General features: G+C 37.6%; 2 protein-coding genes across 3 annotated transcripts in view; one reads left to right on the forward strand and one right to left on the reverse strand.

The window, feature by feature from the left end:
- The first annotated feature begins 4,463 nt into the window (after positions 1–4,463).
- On the forward strand, positions 4,464–19,705 carry LOC138052650 (mitochondrial transcription rescue factor 1-like). Of its 2 annotated transcripts, XM_068899191.1 has the most exons (4): positions 4,477–4,737; positions 5,913–5,985; positions 6,267–6,338; positions 19,273–19,705. In XM_068899191.1, exons 1-4 carry the CDS (start codon positions 4,487–4,489, stop codon positions 19,348–19,350), a joined length of 474 nt encoding a protein of 157 aa, XP_068755292.1. In that variant the 5' UTR covers positions 4,477–4,486; the 3' UTR covers positions 19,351–19,705. The 2 variants fall into 2 exon arrangements, with proteins under 2 accessions (XP_068755291.1, XP_068755292.1); XM_068899190.1 differs by lacking the exon at positions 19,273–19,705 and having other exon boundaries at positions 4,464–4,737; positions 6,267–8,478.
- The window catches only part of LOC138052648 (mannosyl-oligosaccharide 1,2-alpha-mannosidase IB-like), a 28,104-nt gene continuing 6,926 nt past the window's right edge, over positions 6,683–27,860 (reverse strand). The window contains exons 2-10 of the mRNA XM_068899188.1: positions 27,848–27,860; positions 26,377–26,471; positions 22,011–22,134; positions 19,723–19,816; positions 17,079–17,194; positions 16,200–16,298; positions 15,044–15,161; positions 12,772–12,944; positions 6,683–10,077 (exon numbers count right to left, since the gene is read on the reverse strand). The exon at positions 27,848–27,860 is cut by the window's right edge and continues 68 nt beyond it. Of these exons, the coding sequence (XP_068755289.1) occupies positions 9,844–10,077; positions 12,772–12,944; positions 15,044–15,161; positions 16,200–16,298; positions 17,079–17,194; positions 19,723–19,816; positions 22,011–22,134; positions 26,377–26,471; positions 27,848–27,860 (1,066 nt within the window). The 3' untranslated portion in view covers positions 6,683–9,843. The remainder of the gene's footprint in view (positions 10,078–12,771; positions 12,945–15,043; positions 15,162–16,199; positions 16,299–17,078; positions 17,195–19,722; positions 19,817–22,010; positions 22,135–26,376; positions 26,472–27,847) is intronic.

Raw genomic sequence — 27,860 nt, forward strand, 5'->3', positions numbered from 1 at the left:
AAAGAAAAATAAAAAGTGCCTTTTGGTCACAGTAGCACTTTAAAAGTTCGACCTCAACAGTTTTTTAGGGTTTTATATCTATTTCTAATAGATGTTTAAGTTTTAGCGTGAAATATCATGGAGAGTTTTTACTAGTTTCACTGTATTTTGGTGAGTCAAATACAAAGAACGATTTGCTGTTCAACTTGTATCGCGAACGGATAATTTATGGAAAGTGTGACAGTTTGCGTGATGCCCGCGCTGAAAACTGGGACTACATATAATCAAGTATACTTAGTATTGTACAACACTGCGGAGTATTTTTACTAGTCGTCGTTCGTTTTCAGTTCGATAACTTAGAGAGTTGGATAGTGAGAAGTGGCAATCATGCAGGGCAAATGGCAAAACAGTGACCATTCGTGGTTGCTTGTGTTGACCAGATTTTTTCGGCGCCACGTTCCTGCGCAGAGGGCAGAGGAACTGGCACCTCTGCCCTCAATCCTCGTGGACTTATTATCTGGCCCAAAGAGCCCACAAATCTAAGATAAAATGTCTTGGAAAATCTTCTTTCGTCCTTCGAGCGAAATCAAACTTTTTCCAACTTGTATTAGGTGTCCATTACAACTCGACGCATTTTTCCTAGCTGCGCGTAGAGCCTGTTTCTTTTCGTCTACGGATGTGCCTTCGTGTGGCTCTTTTGGTACTTAAAATGTTAATACGACCACTCTAGATATATTCCTATAGACGAAGAAAAAATCATGACATAGAATATGGTTAAGTTTCATGTAACCATAAAAGACGCGATCGCTATACATGGAACATGTTTTCTCTTACAATTTCTTTTTCTCTTCTCTTAGTTTGCATGGGTGTCTTGGAGGGTGCATTCATTTGGTATATAAAGAAGAGTACACTGAATATTCGTCTTGCCTGTCTTCCCCCGGAGCACTTTTAGTCGGTTTATCAGTCCACAAAACTTTTTCCATTTTCGAAATATGTGCCGTCTCTTGAAAAGCTTAATTGTCATCATTCTGTTGATACTGAACCGAATTGGGAATAGACGGAATAGTTCCTTAGCGCTTGATTTTGTTGAATCTCAAGCTGTACCTTTCTTTCGCATAAAAAACGCGCCACATCCCTACGATCCTTCATTATCTCCAACCTCTTCACAATCAACTTTGTATTAAAACTGTTTGTTTACCATTTATCCTTTCTTCTTTTCCCCTAACATTTTATTTCTTAATCACAATTGTAATATTTCATTAGTACTATGTATCTTCTTCAATATTTAATTTGTAAATATTCATATGTATATTCTATTTTTCTTTTTCCAACACTGTAAATTAATGTTTGTGTGAGTTTAAATTAAAATTGATTGATTGATTGATTGATTGATTATAAAACCACATAATAGTTAAAAATTACGCCGTCTATAGTTTCATAGGTTTAAGCGGTCTCTTGGCACTTATTAAAAACCGTTAACTATTAGCTAACCTCCGCCCCCTGCCCCCTCCCCCCCCCCCCCAAAAAAAATTAAATTAATAAATAAAATAAAAAATTATAGACTCAGGGCGCGTTCTTTTGTTACGATTCCGGAATATGAACACACGGAATAGACGGTATTCGTGTTCTTTTGGGACCTATTCCGTTTTCGGAATTAAGGGAATACTATTCCGTTCATTCTGCTCCCGATAGCAGAATGAACGGAATGACTGGAATATGGCTCACTCCGAATAGGCAGAATATGATACGTGGCCGGCTGGTCGCCCGCCGGCGTAGCCTGAAATGTCAGTCGTCTCCCGCCCTCAGCCTTCCCCGGGAGACGACTGACATTTCAAGCTACCGCCGGCAGCTTGAAAATTGTAAAAATTTGAATGGAATAGCCATGCAAAATGTCTACTGTTAGATACGGGTGTGCTGGCCTCTCTTTTGTTTCTTTACCGGTGCTAGAACAAGAAGAGCTGTCGTTTTGTGTTAATAAAAAAAGTGCCCTTGCCTGGTCAAAAGAAATGACGTTGGTTTGTGCAAAAACCACGAGCCTTTTTTCAGTTAAGTCGACATCAGAAGAAGACCATAATTATATGAGAACACATTTGCACTACACAAAGCACTCACAAGTACAACAATTTCTTCGTCATCTTCCCCCTTAAGGTTTTTAGCAAACGAAGCAAACCGAAAAATCGAAAAAAACCGCCACAAAACTGGTAATCACGGCCACATCCCAACATTTCGTGTTCCAAACTTTCGGGAAACCTTTTTCACTCGCCATGCCAACTGGATTGGTGCATGCGCAGATACAATAGTTAACCAACGCTAGTATTCCGTTATCAGAATAATTATGTGTTCTTTTGAAATTGATTTTCGGTGTATTCTGTTATTCTTAATCCGGAATGAGAATAGCCATGGAGGATACTTCCAAAAGAATGCACCCTTACTTACTTTGTCCGTTCCGGTGTTCAATTTGATGTCATTATGGAGCAATACCTTGGCTTGCTCTTGCCCCTGTTATTTGCACAGCCAGTCCATTTAACGAAATAAAATCGAAGATAGTTTAACATCTGATAAGGGAAAATTTCCTCTTTAATTTTTTAGCACAAAGTTAATCCGGAGAACGCGAAAGAAACCTCTCTCAGCAGACTGAGTTGAAAACCAACAACAAACTCGACCCATATGACGCCAAGCCCGGGAATCGATTCCCGACCACGTGATCAGTGAGAGACGAGTGCACCAACCCTGAGCGCTAAATCATAGCGTTCTCCAAAATTGATAAAAACATGTTAAATTGAGCTTAAGGTCCCCAAAAAGGGAAGGGGAAATTTCAAAAGCAGCCTTTTCTATTACCTGATTAAAGACAGAAACAGTTATCTTCTCCATTTCACTAGTCTTTCTGATATCATCAAGACCAAAGATGATGGATAGATGGTGTAGACAGCTGTTCCCACTGTAGACGGTGCAGATAGCTGTTCCTACTGTAGACAGTGTAGACAACTGTTTCTACTGTATACAGTGTAGATAGCTGTTCAAAATGTAGACAGTGTAGATAGAGCGAGTTTCAATCGAGTCTCGTAAAACCAAAACCAAAGTAATTACTTTAGCCAATCAAAAAGGACGGAGACAATCCAGTAAACCAATCAAAACTCGAAGTAGATCACGTAGCCGACACAAAGCGCGGGAAAATGTGCACGCATGAGCCACAATTGGTTTTGGTTTCACTTCTGATTGGTTGAAAAAGTGGCGCGAGAACTTTGAACCAATCACTGAATGACGTAATGCAAAACCAAAGTAATTCGCTAATTACTTTCGACACTCAAATATCAAAAAAACACTCTACTGTAGGCAGTGTAGATAGCTGTTCCCATTGTAGACACTGTAGATAGCTATTCCTAGTATAGATGGTGTAGACAGCTGTTCCTATTGTAGACAATGCAGACATCTGTTCCTAGTGTAGACAGTGCAGATAGCTGTTCCTACTGTATACAGTGTAGATAGCTGTTCACAATGTAGACAGTGTAGATACTGTAGATAGTTGTTCCCATTGAAGACAGTGTATACAGCTGTTCCTACTGTAGACAATGTAGATAGTTGTTCAAACCGTACACAGTGTAGATAACTGTTCCTACTGTAGACAGTGTCTACGGTGGATAGTATATATGGGCGGGTGACCCGAAAACACTGACCCCCGGTCCATGGACCCCCCACGGACCGGGTCCATGGCCTGACTTACGGACCGGTCCACGGACTATCTCTACGGACCCCCTCTACGGACCACCCCAAAAAACACAGAATTAAAAATAAATAACAATTGAAAATTTGTTTATACCGGTCACGGTCTGGATAGACCACTCTTGCCGGTGAGATCTCAGCCGTTACGATCCGCAAATCAGATTAAGGCTCAGGTGTTGCCTTTTCCTTCGCTGTTGACCGGAGTACTTCGAAACTAAGTTCTTCCGCCATTTGTTTGTTTTGTGTGTGTGTGTGTGGAATAAAAAATACATTTTAAAAAAAGGTCTTCCGCCACTTTGTTCAGGACAGAGAGATCGTGAAGCCTGGGGCGAGTTCACAAACCGCGGGAGAATGATCCGAACAAAATGGCGGAGGGAAAGAAAGAAAATGCAAATAGAACTTACTTATAATCAATATTTTTCTAAGGATTCCGGTCCACAGCGAAGGAAGGGGCAATATGTGATTAATAGACTTTGTACCCGAGCCTGAGCCTTAGTCTGTTGAATATTATTTGCGGAGCGTTGCGGTTGAGATTTCGCCGACACGAGTGACTCGAGTGGTCTATCCAGACAACTGTTAAGTCAAATCTTTAGTTGTTTTAGGGTGGTCCGTATGGGGGGAGGGGGGGGGGGGGGGGTCCGTAAGGGTAGTCCGTGGACCGGTCCGTGAGGCAGTCCGTGGACCCAGTCCGTGGAGGGGTCCATGGACTGGGGGTCAGTGTTTTCCGGGTCACCCTATATGGGCATACATGAGGGTTAAAGAATAACGTGTGAAATCATGAAACAATATGGCGCCCACAAATGGAATGTTGCGATCGCTCCTCTTTATTTATAGAAGCGTTGGTCCGTTTAAATTCATAAGTACCCACCTGTACGGATGGCGCTTTTGTTCATCAGTTAGTGACAACTGGAATCAAGCACAATGGGGTATTCGGGGGAAAGAAGAAGGCGAGTTTCCTGAAGGAAAACTGCTCGACTTAGTTGTGTCAAGTTTAAGAGTGGATCGTGTTCTTGCGAGTGGACTTGGCATGGGTAGAAGGTTTGTATTCATGAGCTGTTTCAATTCTCCATTTGAGAGAGAGGGAGTCACCGTATCTGCTTTGGGGAAGGCTCCGCTCACCAACTGACCGTGAGAGACTGGGAGCATTGCATTACTAATGCCATGTTTCTCGTGACGTCACCATTATTATCAATATGCCAAGCAGAACCTAATTTGACAAATTTGAATATCAAAAGAAATGTGACGTAATGTTTGGTATCTTTGGAGACCCAGGAGCAAATCCTCTCAGGGTGAAAACATTTCCAAATATTTTGTCTTCTTTCTCCTTGCTATGACTAACCAGCCCAGTGAGCCAGCCACAGTAGAAGGAAATGAATTGGCCATGATAGTCAATTATCATCTGATATGAGAACGAACAATACACTTCCAATCTCCAAACAGTAGTTAAGTTTGTGCTCCCCATGTGGGTTAACATGAACTACGTACAGACCCTACATATACAGGATGTCCAGACTGTCACTCGTGCTGCACTTTGTTGGATGGTCTGCAGTATCATTTTGGGTTGTGAAACTTTTGTTTGCTTGGTATTTTATTCACTTCTGTGAACAGCTGTAGAGGGTAATGATAGGATGGGTTACATGAGGGGATTGAGTTTACTTATTGCCTCATCAGTAACTGTTGTAATGGGCATGCGTGGGCCTGTAGTAAGAGACGAAGAGAAGTGATTATATATTTTGTGTTACTGTAATTATTTCATTCTTTCTTCTTCGAGTGGACCGGAACATTAATTCCTCAGATATAACAGGATGCCTCTCTCAAGATCTTTGAATATCATCATTAATGTATGCAAGGCATGACGAAGCCCTAAGAACGTCTGCGTGGGAGGCTAAAAATCAACAGCCCTCTCTAAACTTTCACTCATCTGGCCGAAATAAATGATAATTGCTTAGGCTGCAAATGCATTTGGTGTCCAGCTCCTGATTGGTTTGCTACTGGTTGTCACACACTTATCTTTAGAAATAGGATAAGGGATATTTACTAAATAAAATAAAATTATATTATTTGATTTTGGTGTCACTGTATTTATCTGTGATGACATAAGTTTGGAATCAGCCTTCGTCTGTCACAAATCTGTGGAATATTATTGATTTGTTTAGTACTCAGATCATCAACTCACCATTTCTTTTTACTTTATCATTGTTTTGATATTTCAGCAAAGCTGGTGACTTGATAGCTGCCAGAAAGCTGTACCTTAACAAAGAAATTTGCCAAAAGGCATCTTCAGAAGTAGGTTTAATCACTCCTTTATCGTTTCATTTGTATCAGAGGCACATTTAATTTCAATGGATGTGACCACACTTACTGAATAATTATTATTATTATCAACACTTACCTGGCTTAAAACAACTCAGCCCAGTCCTGTACTTTCTACAGCAAGGGGCTATAACATTGGTGACAAAATGAAATTCCTTGAAAGAAATTTGGCCTTCCTGTGATGACAATACATGGAGACAGTGCTACTTTTGGGAAGACAACCACTAATCCACATTGTTTTGTCCTGGTCTCAGGTCAAAGAGGGCGATGAAATTGAAATCACCAAATCTAAAGACAGCAGTGAAGTAGAGCTTTCAAGATTCAAGGTGTTGACTATTGATCAAAATCATACGAAAAAGAACAAACGGCGCCTCAGTGGAGTGAGGTTTGCAAGGATTTTAATGCCCAGAGTAGAATTTGATGAAAACTACACTGAGATTGGTGATTGAAAAGTTTTCAACTCTGAGACAGACACTCCTACTCTCACAAAGAAAGAGATAATTTTTGAAATCACCCTCCAGCTTAACGTCGAAGTAACATTTGCATGCAATAAGAGATGCAGGGTCATTACCACTAAGCCATTATGGCTCGTAAATTTTCCAACAATCCTGGACTTGACACCTGGACTAATTCCCATTTCAAAATGGAATGACAATAAACAACAAATAATGTCTTGGAAACATCTGATTGAAATTTATTCACTCAGAACTTAGAGGTTATTTTATTTAAGAAACTAAAGATAAAGTGACTACCTAAATGAATTATTTATCTAGAATTCTTACCATGCCAAACTTAGTACACTGCAGGTTTAAAAGACCTGGTATTAAAATGACTTTACATTAATTTAAATTACTCATTCCAAGTTATGGTTAATCAGGACCTATTTTTGTTGACTGGGATATGAGATACAAGTATCTTTTTTTACACTTCTAGACATTATTATTGGCCACTTAAATACGTTTATATCCCCTTCAAAGTCTTAATAATAGTCAAAAAGGGACTGATCTGTGAGAGAATTTTGTAAGTTCATGTAAAAAAATATTTGAAACTTGAATTATTGTCTTGATTGCAAACTGTGATTTAACCTAGAAAATATTGCCTACCATGTTTAGAGCATGTAAGTGGAGTTAAGATATGATTTGGTTAGGCTCTTTTGAAATATTTCATGACAGGCCAAAAGAGCATCTGAAGATGCTAAGATGCATGATCAGTATTATAATAATATAAGGGATGGCGCAGTGGTGAGAGCACTCACCTCCCACCAATGTGGCCCGGGTTCGATTCCCAGACTCGGCGTCATATGTGGGTTGAGTTTGTTTGGTTCTCTACTCTGCACCGAGAGGTTTTCTCCGGGTACTCCGGTTTCCCCTCTCCTCAAAGACCAACATTTGATTTCATTTGCGTTAACTTGTTAATTTCAATTTACAGTGTCCCGGTTAGTGCTCTACAGAGCTAGAAGATTAGACACTTAAATAAAGTTCCTTTTCTTTCCTTTCCTTTTACATGTATGTGACACTGAAATTTGGAGTAGAACTCTAAGGCATAAATGACCACAAGAGTTTGATGAAAAAGAATACCCTACTGAACAATATAGTTATTGATCAAAGCATTTGGCTGTCAGAGGTGTAGCAGTGGAAAACATTATGTATAAAGTGGGCATATTTGTGTCTATTTATAAAGGGTGATGAAGCAACTCTTGTAACATATACATGTAATGTGACTGGCTTGCTACCCTAGCACCCTAGCCAAAAACAAAAGACTAAACAATTATTGAAACAATGACTTGGAAAACAATAGCAGCTGCTGACAATACCAAATAATACCAGGTTACCAGAGCTGCTACACTACTGCTTTTTGATGCCATTCCCAAGACTAACTTTATTAGCATAGTAAGTAGCTTTTACTATTATTGCCAAACAAACAATTTCACACACTGTACGATCAGTTTTGAGTTGGGAATAATAGTCACACTTGTTGCATCCTTTTGCAATCACATGCAACTGTACTAAAATATGATGGAATTCTGGAAATGTGTTTGTTTACAGTCAAAGCTCTATTTGTGGGCTACACAAGAAGGTCTGGCTTTTAAATTTAAAATTGAAAAATTAGTGTCAGCTGTGTATGGCATAAGATAGCTGTAAAATGTGGGTACCATTAATTTTATAGTAGCATGTGTTTAAAAATTATAGTACAAAGTTTATTTGTAAACAAAAAAATGAAAATGAAAGTTCCCAAAAAATTTAAGCAACACTGTAAGTCTTGGATATCCGGCAAGGCTAATGTCGGGCCTTCACTGACCTAATTCAAAGTACCGGTATTTTCATTATTTTCACTGGTGGCCCAAACACGCATTTGAATCTTGGTTTCATATAAAACGTTTATACCAAGAATCTGAAATTCTGAAAGGATTAGGTACATTGTAATCTTGCCTTACATCGCAGAAACTAAATAAAAATAATAAACTTACTTTACACGTTCCTCTGTTATTATGTCTTTTAACCCTTTCACTCCTATGTCAGACACTTTAATACAATGTTTATTCTAACGCCAGATCATTTTAGTCATGAATGCAGGGGTGGATCCATACCGGTTTCCGCCGTTTTACAGAAATCCGTCAGAAACACGGGAAAGGGGACTTTGAAGAGCTAAAATTCAAAAATTTCAGTCATCATTAATTTTATCCTAGATCCGCCCCTGGAATGGGGACTGCTTTAGGGGTGAAAGGGTTAACAACGTCTTTGTGTACTCGAAAACTGTGTCCCCTTTAACCCATGGCCTTCCTAATAAGAGGAACATTACAGATTTTACATGTACTCTGCCCAATGGGGTGAGAGGCTTAAAGCCATTTAAATTTACAGGTCAATTTTGCATTCCTTTCTAAACACCGAAACATCAAGGCATTAACAGGGATTTCATCAAACAAACCTTACAAGTTGCCCATTACTGTAATTCCCATAAAGCTGAGCAATCAAATTGCGTGTTTTGGCAGCTTATGATATTCTACATGTAAGTATGCAATAAAAAGCTGCCAAGAATGTGACAAAAAGCTTAGTAATGTACATGTACATGTCCTGACACACTTATAAAAACTCTTCAAGATTCTTATGCAAGAAGTGCAGCAAAAAAGGTTTTAAGGACGGTGCCTTGTTATTGCGCATACGTTCTACGCATCTTGAGATACTCGGATTTCCTATGGCTGGTGCTTATTAATACAGGGATATTTTTGCGTGTTTCAAAACTATGCCAAGAAAGCAGAACTTAGCAAGTGATCTTGGTATCCAAAAAGAAAATAGGGCGTAACCCTGCATTTTTCTGAGATAATTGAGCTTCAATTTGGAAAAGAACGCCATACATTGCTTTGTATTTCAAAACTTTTTACAAATATTGTTGATTAATTATCTTCGAAAAATGCATGGTTACCCCCAATTTTCTTCTTGGATTTCAATAAGACTTGTTATGATCTGCTTTTTCCGCATGTTCAGTAAACTGCCCAAAAATACTAGCGAATTAGTAGGCACCGTCCTTAAGCTTGAACATTTTCTTGTAGGTTAAATTCGTAAGTTAAACAAAGTTTTCAAACATTCTTCCAGCTCAAAGTGACTGTGTGAAAAGCCAAAAAGGCTGCTAGCTATGAGGGAGGAAAAAGGGTGTTCCGATCAATCACCTGATACAATGTACAGAAATTTGTAACTACTGGTATACATTTTGTAGGATTCACTCAACAGAAATTTATAGAAAATGATGATGCAAAATAACCAATATAAAACAAAGCCAATGGGGCTTGTGAATTTGTCTAAGCGCTGTAACTGTACCCATTCAAACAATTTCAAACTATCTACTCTGAGCTGGCTGCATTTTACCAATGACTGGTAGTGGATGTGCCTCAGTGTTGAAGACCCAGTGATCTAAAGGAAGAAGAGTGTCCTCAGAAAATATCAAATATAAGTATTTCAAAGTCTCTGCTAAGAAAAAACTCTGCTGGACATCATCGTGTATTACAGATGTTGAAGTAACATCTTTTATTCCACTAAATCCTGCTCCAGCTCGACAGTACTTGTCAATGTTCTGAAACAAAAGAAAGTGATATAAAAGTTTATCAACTGCCTGTTCACTGACCAACTTCCCTCTAACAAGAATAAATAATTTACCTTATGCTCTCAGAATCCATCAACAAGATGTCAAATTATAAAATCAGATAACCTTTGAAAATTACCACCCCCATGGTGATAAATATTATGCTATCCTCCTTTCTAGCTTCTGTTTCCTTGTTGCTAATAATAATAATTATAATAATAATTATAATAATAATTGCGACCAGAAAACCCAACATTGTTGTCGTAGAAAGGGACAATAACAAGGCATTCATTGTGGATATTAAATCACCGTGGGACCACAGGGTGCATTAAGGTTTCCTAGGTTTTTCTATCTCCACACATACAACAATACAAATGAATAATACATTATTTTATACAGAAATGTGGAGGTTTGCAAGCGAAAACCATACAGGTTAATAGTGTTTGCACACCTAATTAAGCATTTAGCGGTAATACAAGATAGTGCATGAAGGGAGAAATTGGGAAATTATGGGGGATCAGACATCTAGAAGTGGTACCGATAGTTGCTGGTGCAAATTGGCTTGCAAGGCTAGGAATAACCATCAGGAAGGGATTGTTGCAGAAAACAGCCTTGCTAGCTAGGAACAGCAAGGATTCTAAGGATGGAGTTAGAAAGCTGAAGGAAAAGGAATAATTTAATTAGTCTCACTAATCACCATTGCAAAGTACGGCTACAACGATGCAGGTCAACAAAGTCGAACCGAAAGCATTCTATGGCACCTCTCGCAGCTGCTATGTGGTCCACGTATGACCTTGGAGCACAGATTACAGCCACCTGGAATCAGCTGTATGCTGGTTTTTGCTGAGGGGGGAAAACTGGAGAACCTGGAGAGAAACCCTCGCCGCAGAGTAGAGAACCAACTCAAACTTAACCTACTTACAGCGTTGGGTCCGGGAATCAAACCTGGGCCATAGTGGTGGGAGGCTAGTTCTCTCACCACCACGCCAACCATGTCCAACCCCAAGGACCTTTGGCCATTGGCTATGGCTCCCTTCTTTAGTGTAAAATCGGTATATCATCTGCCAGAGCATGCGTGTTATGGTTACATAGGGTAATAATAATAAAATAATAATAATAATAATAATAATAATAATAATTATTATTATTATTATTATTATTATTATTATTATTATTATTATTATTATTATTATTTTTATTTTTATTTTTTGCTTTTAGGCCCTTCCAAGTCCACAGGTAGTCTGTTTCCCTGTTATAAGAAAACCCTTATTGCTCAACCCAGCAATGAGGAAAACTTTGCAGACATCAATGTTACTTAACAACTTGTCTTCTTCAGATGTTAAGATACAAGTTATCTTGTTGTTATAAGCCATTTGCACTTGATAATCAGTGAAATATTACACAACAAAAACTGATCTATTATTTGAATTGGAATTTTTCTTAACAGTCTTCAAAGAATAATAATAAAGTGGAACCCTGCCTTACGGCCACCTCGTTATTGCGGCCACTTTTTTTTTTGGCCTGGCAAAATGGCAATACATTCTCTAATAGAAAACCACTCGTTAATGCGGTCACCCGTTAATATGGCCCACAGCCACAATTTTAAATCCCAAGCCCTAGAATCCTCAGTATAATTTCACCCCATTAAGACAACCACTCGTGCTAAATTAAGAAAACCAAAACACCTGTGACATGTCAATTTCATTGACCTTTGTTATTTACCACTGTAATCGAACAGCTGATTTACTTTACAAAGTACTGTCAGCAACATTCCTCCCTGTTTTCATTACAAACATGATCTTGACACTACAGTAACATCCAGTAAGGTAAATCTCGAAGGGATTAAGTCATTGTGCTTTCATCAAAAACATGATTCATACTGAAGTCTTTCGCTTAGATAATTACAGCAGCTTCCGTTTTTTAGACGCATAGTACGCTGGGCCTGTTCTTGTTTTGATTTTAGGCTCAGAACGTACAGTACACATACATGTAGCAATTTTAACCGTTGTACCTATTGAGCGAAGTTTCAAGTATTTTAAACAATTACTGTATGTACATTCCAGAAGTTTATTAAAGAGAAAAGTTGTTCAGGAAGTTAGTGCAAATGCGATACTTGCCATTACGGCCCTTTATTCATGAATTTTACCCCTACCCCGGTAATACGTCCACCTCGTTAATACAGCCAATTTTTTTAGCCCATTGATGACCGTATTAATGGGGTTCCAATGTATTGGTATAATTATCTATTCTGGCTCAAAAAAATCCATAATTATTATTAAATAAATGCAAACAGTTTTCAATATTTTAGTTCTCGTTTGCTGGCTTCTCTTTAGAAAAATTAATGATGGAGATACATATAAATTATGCATGAGGCAAAATGAAGAGCTTAACTTACTTAAAGATGGCATGACACAGGTGACCAATGAGCAGCATTTGTGTTTGATTTTAACTCCACAAAACTCAGAGCTGCTCAAAAGGAATAGAGTATATCTAAAGAAACTATGGAATTATAATAATAATCATTATGATAATAATAATATTATTATTATTAATTATCAAATTACTACTATTAATGTTTTGTCTGTAGGGTTTATTTGACTTGTATTAACATTGGCTTTTATAAGTTGTGAGTGATTTTTGCGATCAAATGAGTACTAAACAAAACTCCACAAGAAGTGTACTTACCTGAGCAGCCTCCCAAGCCCATTCACGATATTTCGGCTCATGTGTATATCGCCACATGTAGAAAAATCCCTCAATGACTTCAGGACGAAGTATATAATACCTCTCTGAACTACGCAGAGCTATTGCCTCATGAGGTCCGTCAAATCTAAATGCCTCGGGACCAATGCCAGTAGCTGCAAATCAATAAAAGATTGAAGAGCTCTTTGTTTGTGTAAAATACTAAATTGAAATGCCTTATGCATGGGTAACTTAAACCTATTGTCAAACCCCAAGCTGTAATATTGGCCCCATCATCCTGAGCCAAGTACATGTACATAAATATAGTACCATGCACTCAAAGAGGTCTAATACCTAATATTATTATGACCACTTACATGTAACTGGTTTCTGTTTAATTCTGCCTTAAAACAAGATGAAGTGATTTGTCAATATGGTCAGTGAAAGTACTTTTGTGATGTTTTTCTTTTTTGGGCAAAAGCCTATAGGTTCATTAAAACTAATAATAATCAAAATGACAAAGTTTGGCATAAAGCCAGATGAGTAAACCCAAAGGTGCAATAGCCAGGCCTAACGAATTAAGGTAGCTCTTGAAAAGCAGTTTCAAGTTTCAACACTTTAAAGCAACATTCTTATTTATAGAAAGATTGGCACTACAATGCTGCATTATGTATTACCAATGTTATGGTACCATATGAAACTCCAATAATTATCATTGAACAAGATGTGGTCATTATTGTGACATAATAAGTCACCATGGCAACAGGAAAACCCCATAAAAATACCCTTTATTTTGTCTTTAATTGCTTATAATTATCTCAAAAGCGAACTCAGTGACCCCATTTTTATTGCTGGAAAGTGATTAGAAGGTAACAGCTCAAAGTTAGCGACCAAATGGTCGCACATGCGACTAAATTTTTGGTTGTGCCCCTAAAAAATCATGTTTGATTGCACTCATGCACCTTAAAAGCTCAAGTACAGAGCAACTGAATTGCCTCTCTGCTTTCTCACCTGACTATACTTGCTTACTCCGAGTGGTACGTCACGAAACAGAAACATCAATCAACAGAATATAAAGATATACATAACAAAATCTGGCCCTAAATGATGAAGTCGCATTATTTTCCTTTCATTGGTGTGTGTTTATTTGTCGTCAGTTTTCTCAACAAATTCCCCCAACACTGATGAAGGTCCATTTTTCCTATTCATGTTTCATTCCATCCCATACTCTTTTGTTTTGTTAAAACTTCCTTTTGTTAAAACTCCGCTGACAATATGCAAAAGACTACGAATAGTAAAGCCCATGCTAATTGCGTATGTTAAAGGTTTGTGATTGTGGAAGGTCAAGAGAGGGTCAACAATTATGAGCCTTTTTCTTCAAGGTAAGAAAATTGTTAAAAAAGTTAAGTCATCATGCTTGTATTGTCTTGTATTCAATATTTTTGTTATAAAAAGCCAGCCTTCACATCCTACAAAAGCGAGTAAATCTGCCTCTAATGATACTGCATCACTGTATCAGTCCACAATAAAGCTAAAGAGGATGGGATTGAGCCAACGAGCAAGAAAAGAAAATATACAAATTTCAAAGAGAGGGGTGAAACGAATTCAAGTAGCTAGAGTGACATTCAGAGGAAGAATTTATGCACTGCAGACACTGTAAAGCTTTCCCCATGCATTCATCCGCTTTATCCTTTATAGTCAATGGTTCCCTGCTAGCAGAGGCCTCTTCTCTTTTGTGTTCACTGGACTGAGGAGTACGAGAAAACAGACCTTAGCCATTGGTCGAAAGCATGTGCGGCAGTTACTTAGCGACCGAATCCTCACATCATGCTTCATGTTAGGAAGGCTCACTTAACAACAGCAGAATTACTGTAAAGGAATGCGTGAGCAATACTTACAACAACGACATCAAATGCGCAGAATTTATTTGCCATTTGCGACAGCATAAAGTCCCATCTTGGTGACCACGTAAACCGGTCTCCTTTGCTTTCCAGATTTAATTGTGACGTAACTTGGTTGCCCTATTGTTCCAGAACAATAGGGCAACCAAGTTACGTCACAATTATTCAAGATGGCAGCGCCCGGGAAATTTGATAGCCAAAATAAGCGTTTTTGGAATTTATTTTTCTCGAATACAAACGCTTTTATTGGAAAAAGATTGAGCAATTCCAATTGTAAACATTATGTTCTGTGGTTTAAAGTTATTTTGTTGTTTTAGTGGAGGTTCCCTTTAAGAGAGGGTCTCCTTGGTGTGAGCGACCTTATGAAAAATTACCTGTTTTGCGATACGATTCATGACAAGTGTTAGCAATTTCTGCTGCAAGGTTAATAAAGTGCTTCTCGTTTTTTGAGCCTTTGGCACCAAGAAGGAACATACCAGGAGTGAAACAGGCCTGAATGTGAAGAAAATAGACCAGAATAAGACTTAAAAATACTACATAATAATACAATCATGTATACTGAATAGCATACAGTACATGTACAGACGTACATAGATGAAAACACTGTTACATTAAAATATCTGGGGGAGAAAATCTGACAAAGTGGCTGGGGTGCTCATAAAATTTAACTGTTGGCCAATGGATGACCATACATCATTTATTGGCAGACTGGTACTGCTATTGGTCCTTTTTTGGCCATGGATTTATCAGTCAACCGAGGACAGTCGACTCAGGTACAGTTTACAGCCAGTTTGTGAAAGTGTTTGGGGAGCTCTTGAAAAGCAATATTGTTGTTCTGAAAAATCCCTGGTTCAACTTCTCAGATGGACAGGTAAAACAGCTAGCCCCCTGGTTTACATGTACTTCAAGCAAACAGGGATATCTTTACTTACACTCTGTTGTAATGTTTAAAGGGAAGCAGTCATACACCTGTATGGATTCCCCCATTCTTTCTTCAGTTCTTACCCAATGTGCAATCATTCTATGCAGCGGTAAGCAGCATGATTCCAATGCAGTTTGATATCACCAAACTACCCAGGCAAGCTACTGTAAGTGGAAGATCCTTCCACTACTTCAACTACCACCAAAGCATTTTACACTTAGAAATGCACAAGCAGTTCAATATAATTTTGAAAGTTTAGATTTTTAAAACCATACACACATGCCGTATAATAAAATTAATTATGTTGATCATTATCACAATATTATTCATTCTTGAATTCAGGTTTCGATCTCCAAAATTTATTAAAATTGATGTCTTGCCATGTTCTGTAAACACTATTATGCTGTCACCTATCAAGGCTGCAGATTAAAAGTTCTTTAAATTTGACCATTGACAAATCTGAGGCATTTTAATGCGATCTTTATTCGTCAAGAATCTTGTATCTTGAATGATACAATGAATGACCACTTTAATTCTAATTACTATTACAACTGCACTCTACATAGAACCAAGTTAAATTAATTAAAGCTACATTTTTGAGATCTTACTAAGTGATCCATCTTGTGGTCTAATCTTCCATATTTGTATTCTGCTATGTATGTGAGGTTTGATGGAGATGACTTTCTCACCAACATTTTCTCTATAGCCTTAAAAAATAAAAAGCAAAATAATAATTATAATATAATTAATACAAAAGGTTTTAATTAATGCAATGTGAATTTAATAAAGTGTTTTCATGCATGTGACCAGCAGTCATATTTGTATACTAAAACAAAAGGAAAAATTTTCATAAAAAATAGAGTTCAATTCCCAAATGAATATTTTTTCACTCCTGCAACATGGCTGCTGTTTCCTTATTTGACCTCCAACATGCCCACTGTGACTGTCATGTGAAAACACTCTATTGTAAACGTTTTTTATAAGAGTTTAATTCTAACATTGTAGATTGTTCTTATGGCTTCCCAAAGCTAGTGGATAGAAATTCAGCTAAAGCATAATATTATTAACTACAAATAAAATTAATTACTTTGGAAAAGTACTCATACATATACCAGTTCTCTTCCCTTATTAACCTATGCTTTCGACAAAACTACTAATCCCTAGAAATTGGACCACAAATCATGGCATTGAATTACCGAGCTCAAAAACTAGACGTACTGTATAACTTCTCTTCAATTTTACAAGAAACCCCGGATAGCAAGGCAACCATTCTTTCCAGTGTTGGAGTCTGAGTAATCAAATTAATAATATTATTATTTATAAGGGGTGATCATGTGCCTGAATGTGCCTGCATCTCCCGGCCTATGCCACCTTTCCCTATCAGAAGTCACGTAGGTACAAAAATTTATATGTATTTAACTAAAGGCACATGTCAAGCACCTTTACAAACCTTAATTACAAACAAAAGAAGAACATTAAAAACAAACCTCTACTGCCTTGTCATACATCTGCCGGGCCACATTGTCTGTTTCTCCAGTCATCACCCAAGACTTGATCAAGTACTCATAAAAACTATCACCAAGGGCACCCAATGAGACATGCTCTGTCAGTTTTGAAAGAAATTTAATATTTATAATAATAAATTGCAAGTCAAATTGTCAAATTAACTAAAAAAAAGGAAGTACTTTGTTTGGCAGAAAATCCAGAGATCCTTAAATGAAGTTTTGCTTTTTCTATCAACATTTAAGTCGAACACAACTGTGGGACCTTAAGATTATCCGTCTTTGAGTTAATTCAGTGTTCGTACTAATTTGGACTTTGGGCAACCAGTTTTGTTTTTTTGGTTGCCCATGGCTTTTTTTCGTTTGCCCGCCATCTAAAGACCTATTGCCCATTAAATCTCAAAGGAGGCTTGTAAAAATGTCAATTTTGAGTAAAACGTGTGTAAAATGGGTTTGACAGACCAACACGACTCCTGCTGTGTCCATGGTGTTCTTTAGTAGCCTTCACAGTTTTGCTTTGACAAGCATACATTTAAGCGATTTTCCTTTTCTATAAATCGAGATCAAGGGAGATTCCTTTACTACAAGTATACCTCTCTAAGACCTTTCAAAGCTGGTTGAAATTGCGTGATAAAAGGTAGAATTTTCTTCTGCCTTGTTTGATACCAAAGTATCGTAACGTATTTGGCCGTGCGAAAGCTGGGTTCCATTGTAATAAAAAAAATTTTTCATGCGGAGAAAGATGGCAGCTATGAATACCAGTACATTCCTGCTTCCAGTCTGTTTTGAGGTTTGCACCCACTCTTGTCACCAGAGCCCCGGATCGACCCAAGGCTCTGGGAAACTCTACATGTATGTAGGAGAACATGCACTGTAGGGTTCTTATAGCCAAACATTGGCTATTTATTCCTTACAGCGCCTGCTCACTCCTCGCGCTGACATGAATTCACCAATTAGAGTCGCTTTTGATTGTTCTTCATGAAAACCAATAAGAAGACACTTTGTTTCAGGGTTCCCCAGAGCTCTTCTCTCCCTCAGTCAAGAGAAGAGCTCTCTAGGGTAGAGATTGGGTTTGTACCAATATATTTTTAACAGAAAATAAATGACAGCAAGGAGATGTAATGTTGTTATTTTTTACCATTTTTGCGGTGACTACATCACATTACTAGTCACTTTCTTCATTGCAAATCAAATCGTTCTGCAAAATATTAGTCGACCAAAAATTCTGATTGCCCGATAGTGCAAGTCTTAAGAGTTGTTTTACTTGCCAACGGATATAATTTTATTTAGCTTGCCCCGGGCAAGCGTTAGTGTCGAACACTGGTAATTAACCCATTGACTCCTAGGAGTGAGATGTAACCCTAATTTAACTCCCAGTGGCCAATTATAGATTCTACTTTGTCTCATGCCAGACGATTTTACTTATTAAATGGGGGGCCCCTCAGGCCTTTAACAGGTTAATAGACTGATTTTACTCGTCACTGGGTGGCAGTTCAGGAGTCAATAGGTTAAATGGGTGCACAGTTGCTGGAAAGGGCCTTCACCTTCACCAATGTGGCCCAGACTCAATGTTATGATGAATGCTACTCTGCTTTGAGAGATTTAAATAATAATAATAATAATAATAATGATGATAATAATAATAATAATAATAATAGTAGTACATAGTAGGCTCTCCACAGTTCACTGTGACCGGTGGCAGGGCTAGGGCTGGATTTGGCAGGTGGAACTCGCGGCTGGGTTAGTTGCAGGTAGGGCAGGCTCTTATGTGTTCTACAAAGTTTTGGTTTTGGGGTCAGGAGTTCCAGCCCCCATGTTCCTGGGTAGCCAACCTCCATTTGCGACTTAGGCGTTAATATAATTATTATTGTAATGGTTTCCCCTTTCATCCCCCAAAAATGTGCATTGACTTCATGTGATTTAACTTGATTTAAGGTCTCTATAATTATTGGTGGAGCACTGGATAAGCACAGAGCTTCTATAAATTTAAATAATAATACTGTGAATTTCACCAAACAAGTTTTAATAAATTTAAGAAACATAACATACTTTTATTTATTTATTTATTTATTTATTTATTTTATTACATTCTCTCCATTCATTAAAATACATTTAAATAGAGTTCACAAAGTAAATAAATGATTACAGTTAAGATGTATTAATTATTTTGTTTTTTTAGTTTTTTTCAGAAAGAACATTGAATGGAGAAGGGCACATTATAGTAAAGACTAATTTGGACCCTACTTCAGTGAAGTAACAATACTGGTAATTATTATTACTTCATTAAAGTATGTTATGTTTCTTTAATGGTGGCAACATAGGTTTTGAGTGAACCTAGATGTTGAAGGCCCAAGGGGTCCCCCATTGACAAGTAAAATTGTTGGCATTAGACAGGGTAAAAGTTAAAGGGTTATTATTGATTGACGTTTCAAGAACCTGAGCCAGACTTTGGAGTCAAGCAAACCAGCACTTTTCAGTTCTTTTTACACTAAAGATGGCTTCTGCTCAAGTTTTAATTTAACATTCATCAAAGTTGTAATAAAAAGAGTCCATCTCAGAACTATGTTTGCATCTTTTCCTAGAGAAATCAACTTAAACAAATATAATTATTGTAATTAACATGACTTACGTGAACCCCAAACTCCACTCCTTGGATTTAGATAATTGGGATACAGCCCATTGGGTTTGTCTATTTGATTTAAAACTTCTCGCACTCTTGATACCTAAAGAGATACATAATTATTTTTATTCCTGGTATTAACAGTTTCCTTCCAAACTATAACTGAAATCAAGATATTTTACCATACAGTAAGTTTTCCCTTCCTTTTTTTAAACCAATACTTCCCTCCCACTCCAGTTAGGAAATTGGCAAGTACACTCAAACTATTTCTGAACGCTCAAGACTATAGCTACTCTCATAGGCATGCAGTTATAGTTATGACCACATAGTCTTACTCTTAATCCTCTTTGTGTGTGTCTGCACACATAAGGCTGTTACCAGCAAATGCCATTGTTGCTTGTCCTTCACTAGTTTTACCACCTATCCCCAGCTCCACCCTTTCTCCTTCATCTCCCTTTCAACTGATTGTCTCCATGTCTCCTTTGGTCTTCTGCAATTTCTTTTTCCATCTGGAGCCCAATGCATAGCCACCTGCAGGATGGCTATCAAGGGCATTCTACAAATATGCCCAATCCATCTCCACCTGCAGCTGCGTTGTTTGACTTCAAGGGAAACAGGTAGACTACACAGGTCTTCTTTCGTAGTTCATAGTTCAAGATCTTGTTTGGCCAGTATATCCCCAATATCCTTCAAAGGTACTTATTTTGAAAGACATACGCTCTTAGTTACTTTCCAAGATTCTGCCCCATAGAGTAGCTCACTCAGGACGTTGCTTTTGAAGATAATTATGAACCTTTGTTTTAAGACTTATGCTACAGCTCCCTTCCATAATTATTATGCTTTTCAATGATGTATATGCACCTCTTGATTTGCTGATTCTTACCTAAACCTCTATTTCGGAGTCCCTGTCTCTTGTCACTTTGGTTCCAAGATACATGAACTCCGCTACCTCTTCAATCTGTTTATAGTAATAGGCTCTGTTGTTGAGCAGTTTGTTCGTAGTGACTTTGTTTTGGTGGGCTTTTGTGTTGGATGTCATATTCTACAATGTCCACCAGAGAAATCTACATGTACACATTTCCATTACCCTCCCAATCCTACCAAGACCACTTTGCAGGGGAGTGACAGGCAAGACTTTTACTGACATGGGATTATTACTGGGTCATTTGCCATACTGGAAACCCAAAAATAATCTGAAACAATTATAACAGATTTGGAACAGAATACAGCCCTCTGAAATGTATGTTTGTGTTTTAAAGCACTTACATGTAAATAAATTACTTAATTAATTAATAAACAAAAAAGTGGACAGTCATATAAATGAATGTACTACACACAGACGCCTCCACACATGGACCAGTGCGACTCATGTTCTGTAGACCATGATCTGGACCAGAGGTCAGGAACAGTGTATTATGCTGTCATTCAATTTTTTCTTGGTTTAAAATTTTTGAAACCAGTTCAATTTTGATTTTTCTTTGTCTAATATTCATAATTGAACTGGTTTTAAAAGTTTTGAACCACAACATTACACTTCAATCTTTGAGCTTAACATGCATTATAATAAATATTGCACAGAGAGATAGGTTGTGCTTCAATGTAATCATGCATGACTGTTTTTGAGCGGTTTTCAATTGAATGTTGAATGTATACGTACAGAAGTAATTAGCAAATTGCTTTGGTTTTGCATTACTAAACTCAGTGATTGGTGCAAAGGTCTTGCGCCACCTTTTCCAACCAATCAGAAGTAAAACCAAAAGCAATCATGGCTCAACATGCACATTTTCCTATGCTTTGTGTCGGCTATGTGTATTATTATACTTCGAATTTTGATTGGTTTACTGGATTGTCTCCATCCTTTTTGATTGGCCAAAGCAATTAATTTGGTTTTGGTTTTATGACACTCAAACTCTCTCTATGCTTTGCTCTTACAACAGGTTAATTGTCATCATCTGATCTACATCTGTAGTCATCACTTCAGATCATTTTACAAGTGCTTCAGCTGAAAACCACGACCTCACTTCCAATTGACCTCTTTAGCTTCTAAGATTTGTTTTGAATTCCCATTTCAAACCATGAGAGGGAACTTTCCTTTTGTTTTTTCATAAGTTATTCATACATAAGCATGTGTATAAGACCACATTTGAAAGAAACTCAGTTCTCTCTATCATGTGGTCTGAAATGGGAAAACAAAACTACAAGCTAGTGAGGTCAATTGTAGAGTTGTCATCACAATTTAAATGTTGACCTGACTCTGTTTCTTATGTACCAATCTGCCCTCTGGAACCATCACTCACCTTCTGGGCATAAATTTGATTTCCTGTAATCTTTGACAGATAAACAAATTCCAAATGCATTGTACCCAATTCTGCTAGAATGGAGCAACCACCAGATGCCCAGCCCCAGTTATGTCCGCTACCACTACAAAACAAAGAAAACAATGTTACAACAACAACAACAACAACAACAACACTTAGTTTCATAAAAACAAACTAGGGCTACAGACCTCTTTGCAGATACAGTGGCCATTTTGATTTCTGTTGTTTCGAAGACATTGCAAAAAGGTCACTTAATGTACTAGATGTCAGGATTTTCACCTTTTTTGTCTCAAGCCTTTAACACCTAAACCAGCCTAAACCGGCCATACTTAGTATATTTTACTCTGTCTAACACCAGACGATTTTACTTGTCAATGGTGATCCCCCAGGAGTCAATGGGTTAATCACTCACTCAATCAGTAGACACTGAAAAACCATGTCCCATTAACCCTTTGAAACCTAAACCGGCGTAAACCGGAAAAAAAAACTTGTCAATGGTGAACCCACAGGCATCAATAGGTTATTAGGCTTTGATGGACATTTAAAAGTTGAATAATTTATCAATTGAAGGACAGGGAAAAAAACTAATCAACAGCTGATGAAGCTTACATGTAAACCTTCTAGATTGAGCTGCTTTTAAATAAGGTCCAAAATGCATAAAGCAATACATTGCCAATAAAATCAGCCTCAACCAATGACAGCTGTGCTTTTGGAAAGTCCTGCCTAATTAATACTTCTGCCACAGAGCTTCAGAGGGATCAAGAGGAGTTTTGAAACATGGAGAAAAGACCTGAGCAAGATTGAGGAAGCCTGAGACAAGAGGCCAAGAAAAAGAGAGGGGGAAAGATTGAACAGAAAATATATCAGGCAGGTGGTATTAAAGCCAGCTACACACTAGGCAAATTTGTTCGCCGATCCCAGAGATTTTGATTGGCAGCGAAAATTGCCAGCAAATTTTGTCACTCTGCGGTACAGGGAAACACTTGGCGATTTTATATGCAGATCACAGCAAATTTCCATTCTTCTAAATTGCTGTTGGCCGCCATTTTATGTGGCCATGTGATAGAATTGTAAGGTCTTACATGTACATGTATTGGTTAATATAAAAACAAATTGCGGCAAATTTAATCGCTGATATCTGACATGCTAAATATCGGTGGTTTTATACGTTGATCGCGACGATCAATCATGAAAATTGCATGCACAGCACCAGGCCCACTAGGCCAATCACAATCACATTACATTGGATCTACACAATTGACAAAGAAAGGGAGTATACTGACAAGTACTCTAGTACATGTATGTTTTATTCTGGTGCACAAAGACACATAGAAGTGACAAATACAATGTAGCTGTGCCAGTGGACAAAACATCATCACGACTAAGGAAGAGAAGGGGGAAAGGTATCAGGACACCTGATTCACAAGAATTTATAGAACCTTGAAAGTCGAACTGATACACTGTACCTATCGTGATTGGTGCTTTTGGAACCACCTCACAGAACAAGACCAGGTATGGGAAGTTATAGATCTACTCGACACTTTTGGAAGTGTGCAGTTGTCAGAACTACACAGTTGTAGAAGTGTTGTGTCTCTAAGCTGCAGGGAGTTGCTGAGACATAAGTAAGAAGACCCAGAGAAACATCAGAGAACTGGAGAGAATTGCACCAATAAATACCTCTTACTAACCGAGTTCGAGGTCCGTACTGTAAGTTACGGGCCATAAATCAATGGGAAAAAATGAGGATCCGTAACTTACAGTACGGACCGAGAAAATGAGGTTAGTAAGATATTTATTATATCTCTGAGGTTAACCGGCGCGCGGGCAAGGAAACTAGTCAAAGTGAAGCGGAAGGTTCAACTGCCACAAAGAATGCCGTGCCAAAATCCCAAAAACTAAATCTTCTTGGCTGTTAAGTTTGAAATAGTTGCTTGCAAGATTCAAACAGTTTTCAGTACAAGTTTATGCAACAGAAATAACATGAAAAACTCGCTAGATGATGTTTTGTCGAAATTTTAAATTTAGCGGGCTGTACAGAGGGCCGTACTGTAGAATACGGCCCGCTAATTTAGCCAATTACATGGCATCTGACAGGATGCGGCGATGCGGATCCGCATAATTCACTGAAATCCGCATCTTCCACATAATTCCGATATTTTCCGCAATAAACAGAAGAAACACCTGATATTAGTGATAAAGCAGCTCCTTAACATCCTCAAAAACATAAAAGGCAAAGAAATTGACTGTTTTGAAATGCTTATTTTCCTGAACATTGAAGAAAACACACCATTTCGTTCGCAAGATGAAAGTTTGTAAGAAAGATCGTAAGCAGTTTCCGCGCATTTTTTCGCCAATGAGCCTGGACACTAGTTTTTGTTCCTACAATGCTTCCCATTGGACGAGAAACAGTTACACTTCAGCAAATGACGTGACTGATAAGAAACTAAGGGCGCGTTCGATTGACCGTATTCCGGAATAGGAATACATGGAATAGAAGTTAGAAATCCTTTGTTTTTACAGAGATTCACATTAAAATTATCAAACACCTTCTAAAATGCTATTTTAAACATATCTTTATTATCCTCGTTGCTTCAAAAGCGCCAGACATACCGTTTTAAATCATCACTCCACGTATTCTTATTCCGGAATATGATCAATCGAACGCACCCTACATGTAAGTCAATGATCGAGGGAATGGATCGCGCTCCAAAGGTATTACAATTTTGCTCCATTATCTCCAAATTGAAACAAAATTCATGACGAGAAACAAAATAATTTTTTATCGCTTTATTTATTTTACCAAAAGTTGCGGCAAAATCCCAACTGCTAACCCTTTTATTTCAACGTTGAAAGCTGGTCGCAAACTGGTGACTCTTCCATGTATTTTAATCACAAAGGGCAAAAATTCAGTCACAAATGCGATTGTATTGGTTGCAATTTCGATTACGAATTTACCGTAAGCATGTAAATACATTGGACGGGCCTAATTATTAGTTTTATAACTTGTTTAAATTTCCGCATAATGCGGTGTAATTTCCGCATAATCAACGCATGTTTCCGCATAATATGGCCAAAAATTTCCGCGTAATCTTTAATTTTTTTCGGCATCCTATCAGAAGCCATGCATATACAGCGCCCGTACTATCAGAGAGATATAATAATAGTTATTATGTTCCATCTTCTGTGTTGTGTCGACACTCCTCTCCTACCAGATCTCCATATCCCCATCTTCCAACACCTTCACCTTATCCGAGACCTCCTTATGCCACACATCAGCAAACTTCACACCATACTTCCAACAAAGCTCCGACGAAAAAACCTAAAGTAAAATTCATGTTTGATGCTCTTTTGATGTACTTTTTTTCACCTCAATTTCAAAGTAATTATCAGATTTGATACTGCCATCTTCGGGCTACAGTGAATGGCTAACCTTTTTCTGCATTTTACCTAGACCAACTGTCGCATTTTTATGTAATTCAATTACGTTTTCTTAGTTCAGCAAACATATCAAGACGTTTTATGCAAAACAGGTTGTTATTGCAGAGTAATTGTTGCATCAAGACTTGTTTCCACTAAAACAGTAAAGTTTTCGTTTAGTTTCATTGGTTAATAAGCCTTTTCGTTTGTTCAGATTAAAATGACAAGATTATTCTTATCGCTCAACAGAACTGATTTCTCATGTTTGTGACCGAAAAACCCATCCGATCATGTCGCATCAGATGCTCCCTCTACACCAAAACAGTACAGCGGCTCGCCACATGACCTATAACCAAGTCCACCTCCTAGCCACATACTCTACACTTTAGATCTAAATTCTCCTTCTCAATCGTGGTCCAAAAAGAACTCATTCACAAAGCCTGCTCCTGAGCAGCAAAAACGTACCCCTCTCTGCTCTTCGACAAAATTAATACCCAGCTCTAATCCACTGTGCATGCCATGATCTCTCATCAGCCACTTCAGTGACATCCCTCAAAAAACTGCCCTCCGATCCTTCCCAAGCTTCTAATAATAATAATAATAATAATAATAATAATAATAATAATAATAATAATAATAATAATTATTATTATTATTATTATTATTATTATTATTATTATCATTAACAGTAGAAAGACTTCTACAATAATTGTAGGATCAGAGCAAGAATGAACAAACTCAACCCACATAAAAATATTGGTTTCAGATAATAATAACACTTGTGACTCACTGGTGGAAGGCAAGACAGTATTGTAAGTGCTTAAAACTGTGCAAATCCAGCTCCATGTAAACTAACAGTTTAATTAATCTAAAGCAGAGAAGTGCTGACACTAACATTACTATTTCAGCTTTGTTCATCAAGTCATACCTTGCAAAATTAACCATAGCCCATGGTATTCCTGTGGGTGTGTTGAATGCTGGCAAGAGCTTATCACCAACTTCTTTGGCTTTTACTTTGAAAACCTAAAACCACAGCAAATTTTCTTTCATAAACATAAAGGAAGTACTGCTTAATGGAAGCATAACGTAATTCATAATTTTTCATTTGAGTGAAGAAGAAGAAGTGATTTATTATAATTTATACGAGTCACATGATACAAAGCTGAGATCTTAAATTTATAGTGTTCATGTTCATTCCTGATGAATGTCTTGCAACATGTTCATTATTTTGTGAGTCGAATTTGGAACTTCATGTAGAATGATATTTTGTCTAATGATCATTCACAAGCAAAATAAAGGTGAAATTAATGGGTGAAATCAATACTGCTGTAAAAAACCCTTGAGTATCATAATTTATGAAATAATTAGGATAGTATGTGCACTCTCATTGGTCAATAGCTGTGTTTTAGATGAGAGTTATGTAAACACGGCTGTGACATAATACAAATTTTGATTGGTTTTGTGTTGTCAGACGTGCATTTTGATTGGCTGGTAGGAAAAATGAGCATGTATAGATAAAGAAAATCTGTTTCAATCAAGAAGTTAAAAAAAACCAGCCTTTTTCTTCATTTGTCAAATTATTTTTGAGAAATGTTTTATAAAAGCAATAGGAGACTTTTTTCCGTTTTTACATACAGCGCTGTAGCCTCAACTAAACACTCAGGGAGTTGGGAGAATTCTTAACAGTTATGCAAACCTTCGGGATTGCATATTGTCTTGAATTCTCCCAACTCACCCTTGTGTTTAGATGAGGCCATGTAAACATGGAAAAAGTCCTCCATTGCTTAAAAACATAACAGTTTTTGCATTTGTCTTGAGATGTGGTCCCTAACAGGGTTACTAAGTTGGTGGCTGGTTTGAGTAGAGTCACTAGCTGTTGTCATTGTCAACATGACTTTTTAATAATTACAGTATTTTAATTTTAATTAATTTTAGCGGAAAAAATAGCCCACTTTTCCGAGTGATGTACAAATGTAGCTGACACTTGTCGTGTAAAATAGTGATGTCTCGATTGCATAGTCATATTCTTCATCAGGAAGTGATGTTGACTTGTTACGCTTCACCTTTCAAGGAGAATTCTGGACTGTGATTGGTTCTTTTTTCAGAGTCACACTTATTTAATAAATTAAATTACGGTGTAGAATACTCTTATACCAAGTAAGAACAACCCCATTCATGACCTCAAGCAAGATGTGTCACTATAACTTATTATTCTGTTAGCAATTACAGGAGGAACCACCCAACATTACTCTATTAGTAAACGTTTTGACCCTAAAACAATGGAACTACAGTGTAGTTGCGACGTACCATGGTATGGCAACGGCAAAAATAAAAATCAACAAAATAAACTTGAACTATAAAAGGCCAGCATTCCTGTGCAACATTTTGACCTGGCTCACCTCATCTCCACTA

The sequence above is a fragment of the Montipora capricornis genome, chromosome 6, assembly GCF_036669925.1.
Source record: "Montipora capricornis isolate CH-2021 chromosome 6, ASM3666992v2, whole genome shotgun sequence".
Lineage (NCBI taxonomy): Eukaryota > Metazoa > Cnidaria > Anthozoa > Scleractinia > Acroporidae > Montipora > Montipora capricornis.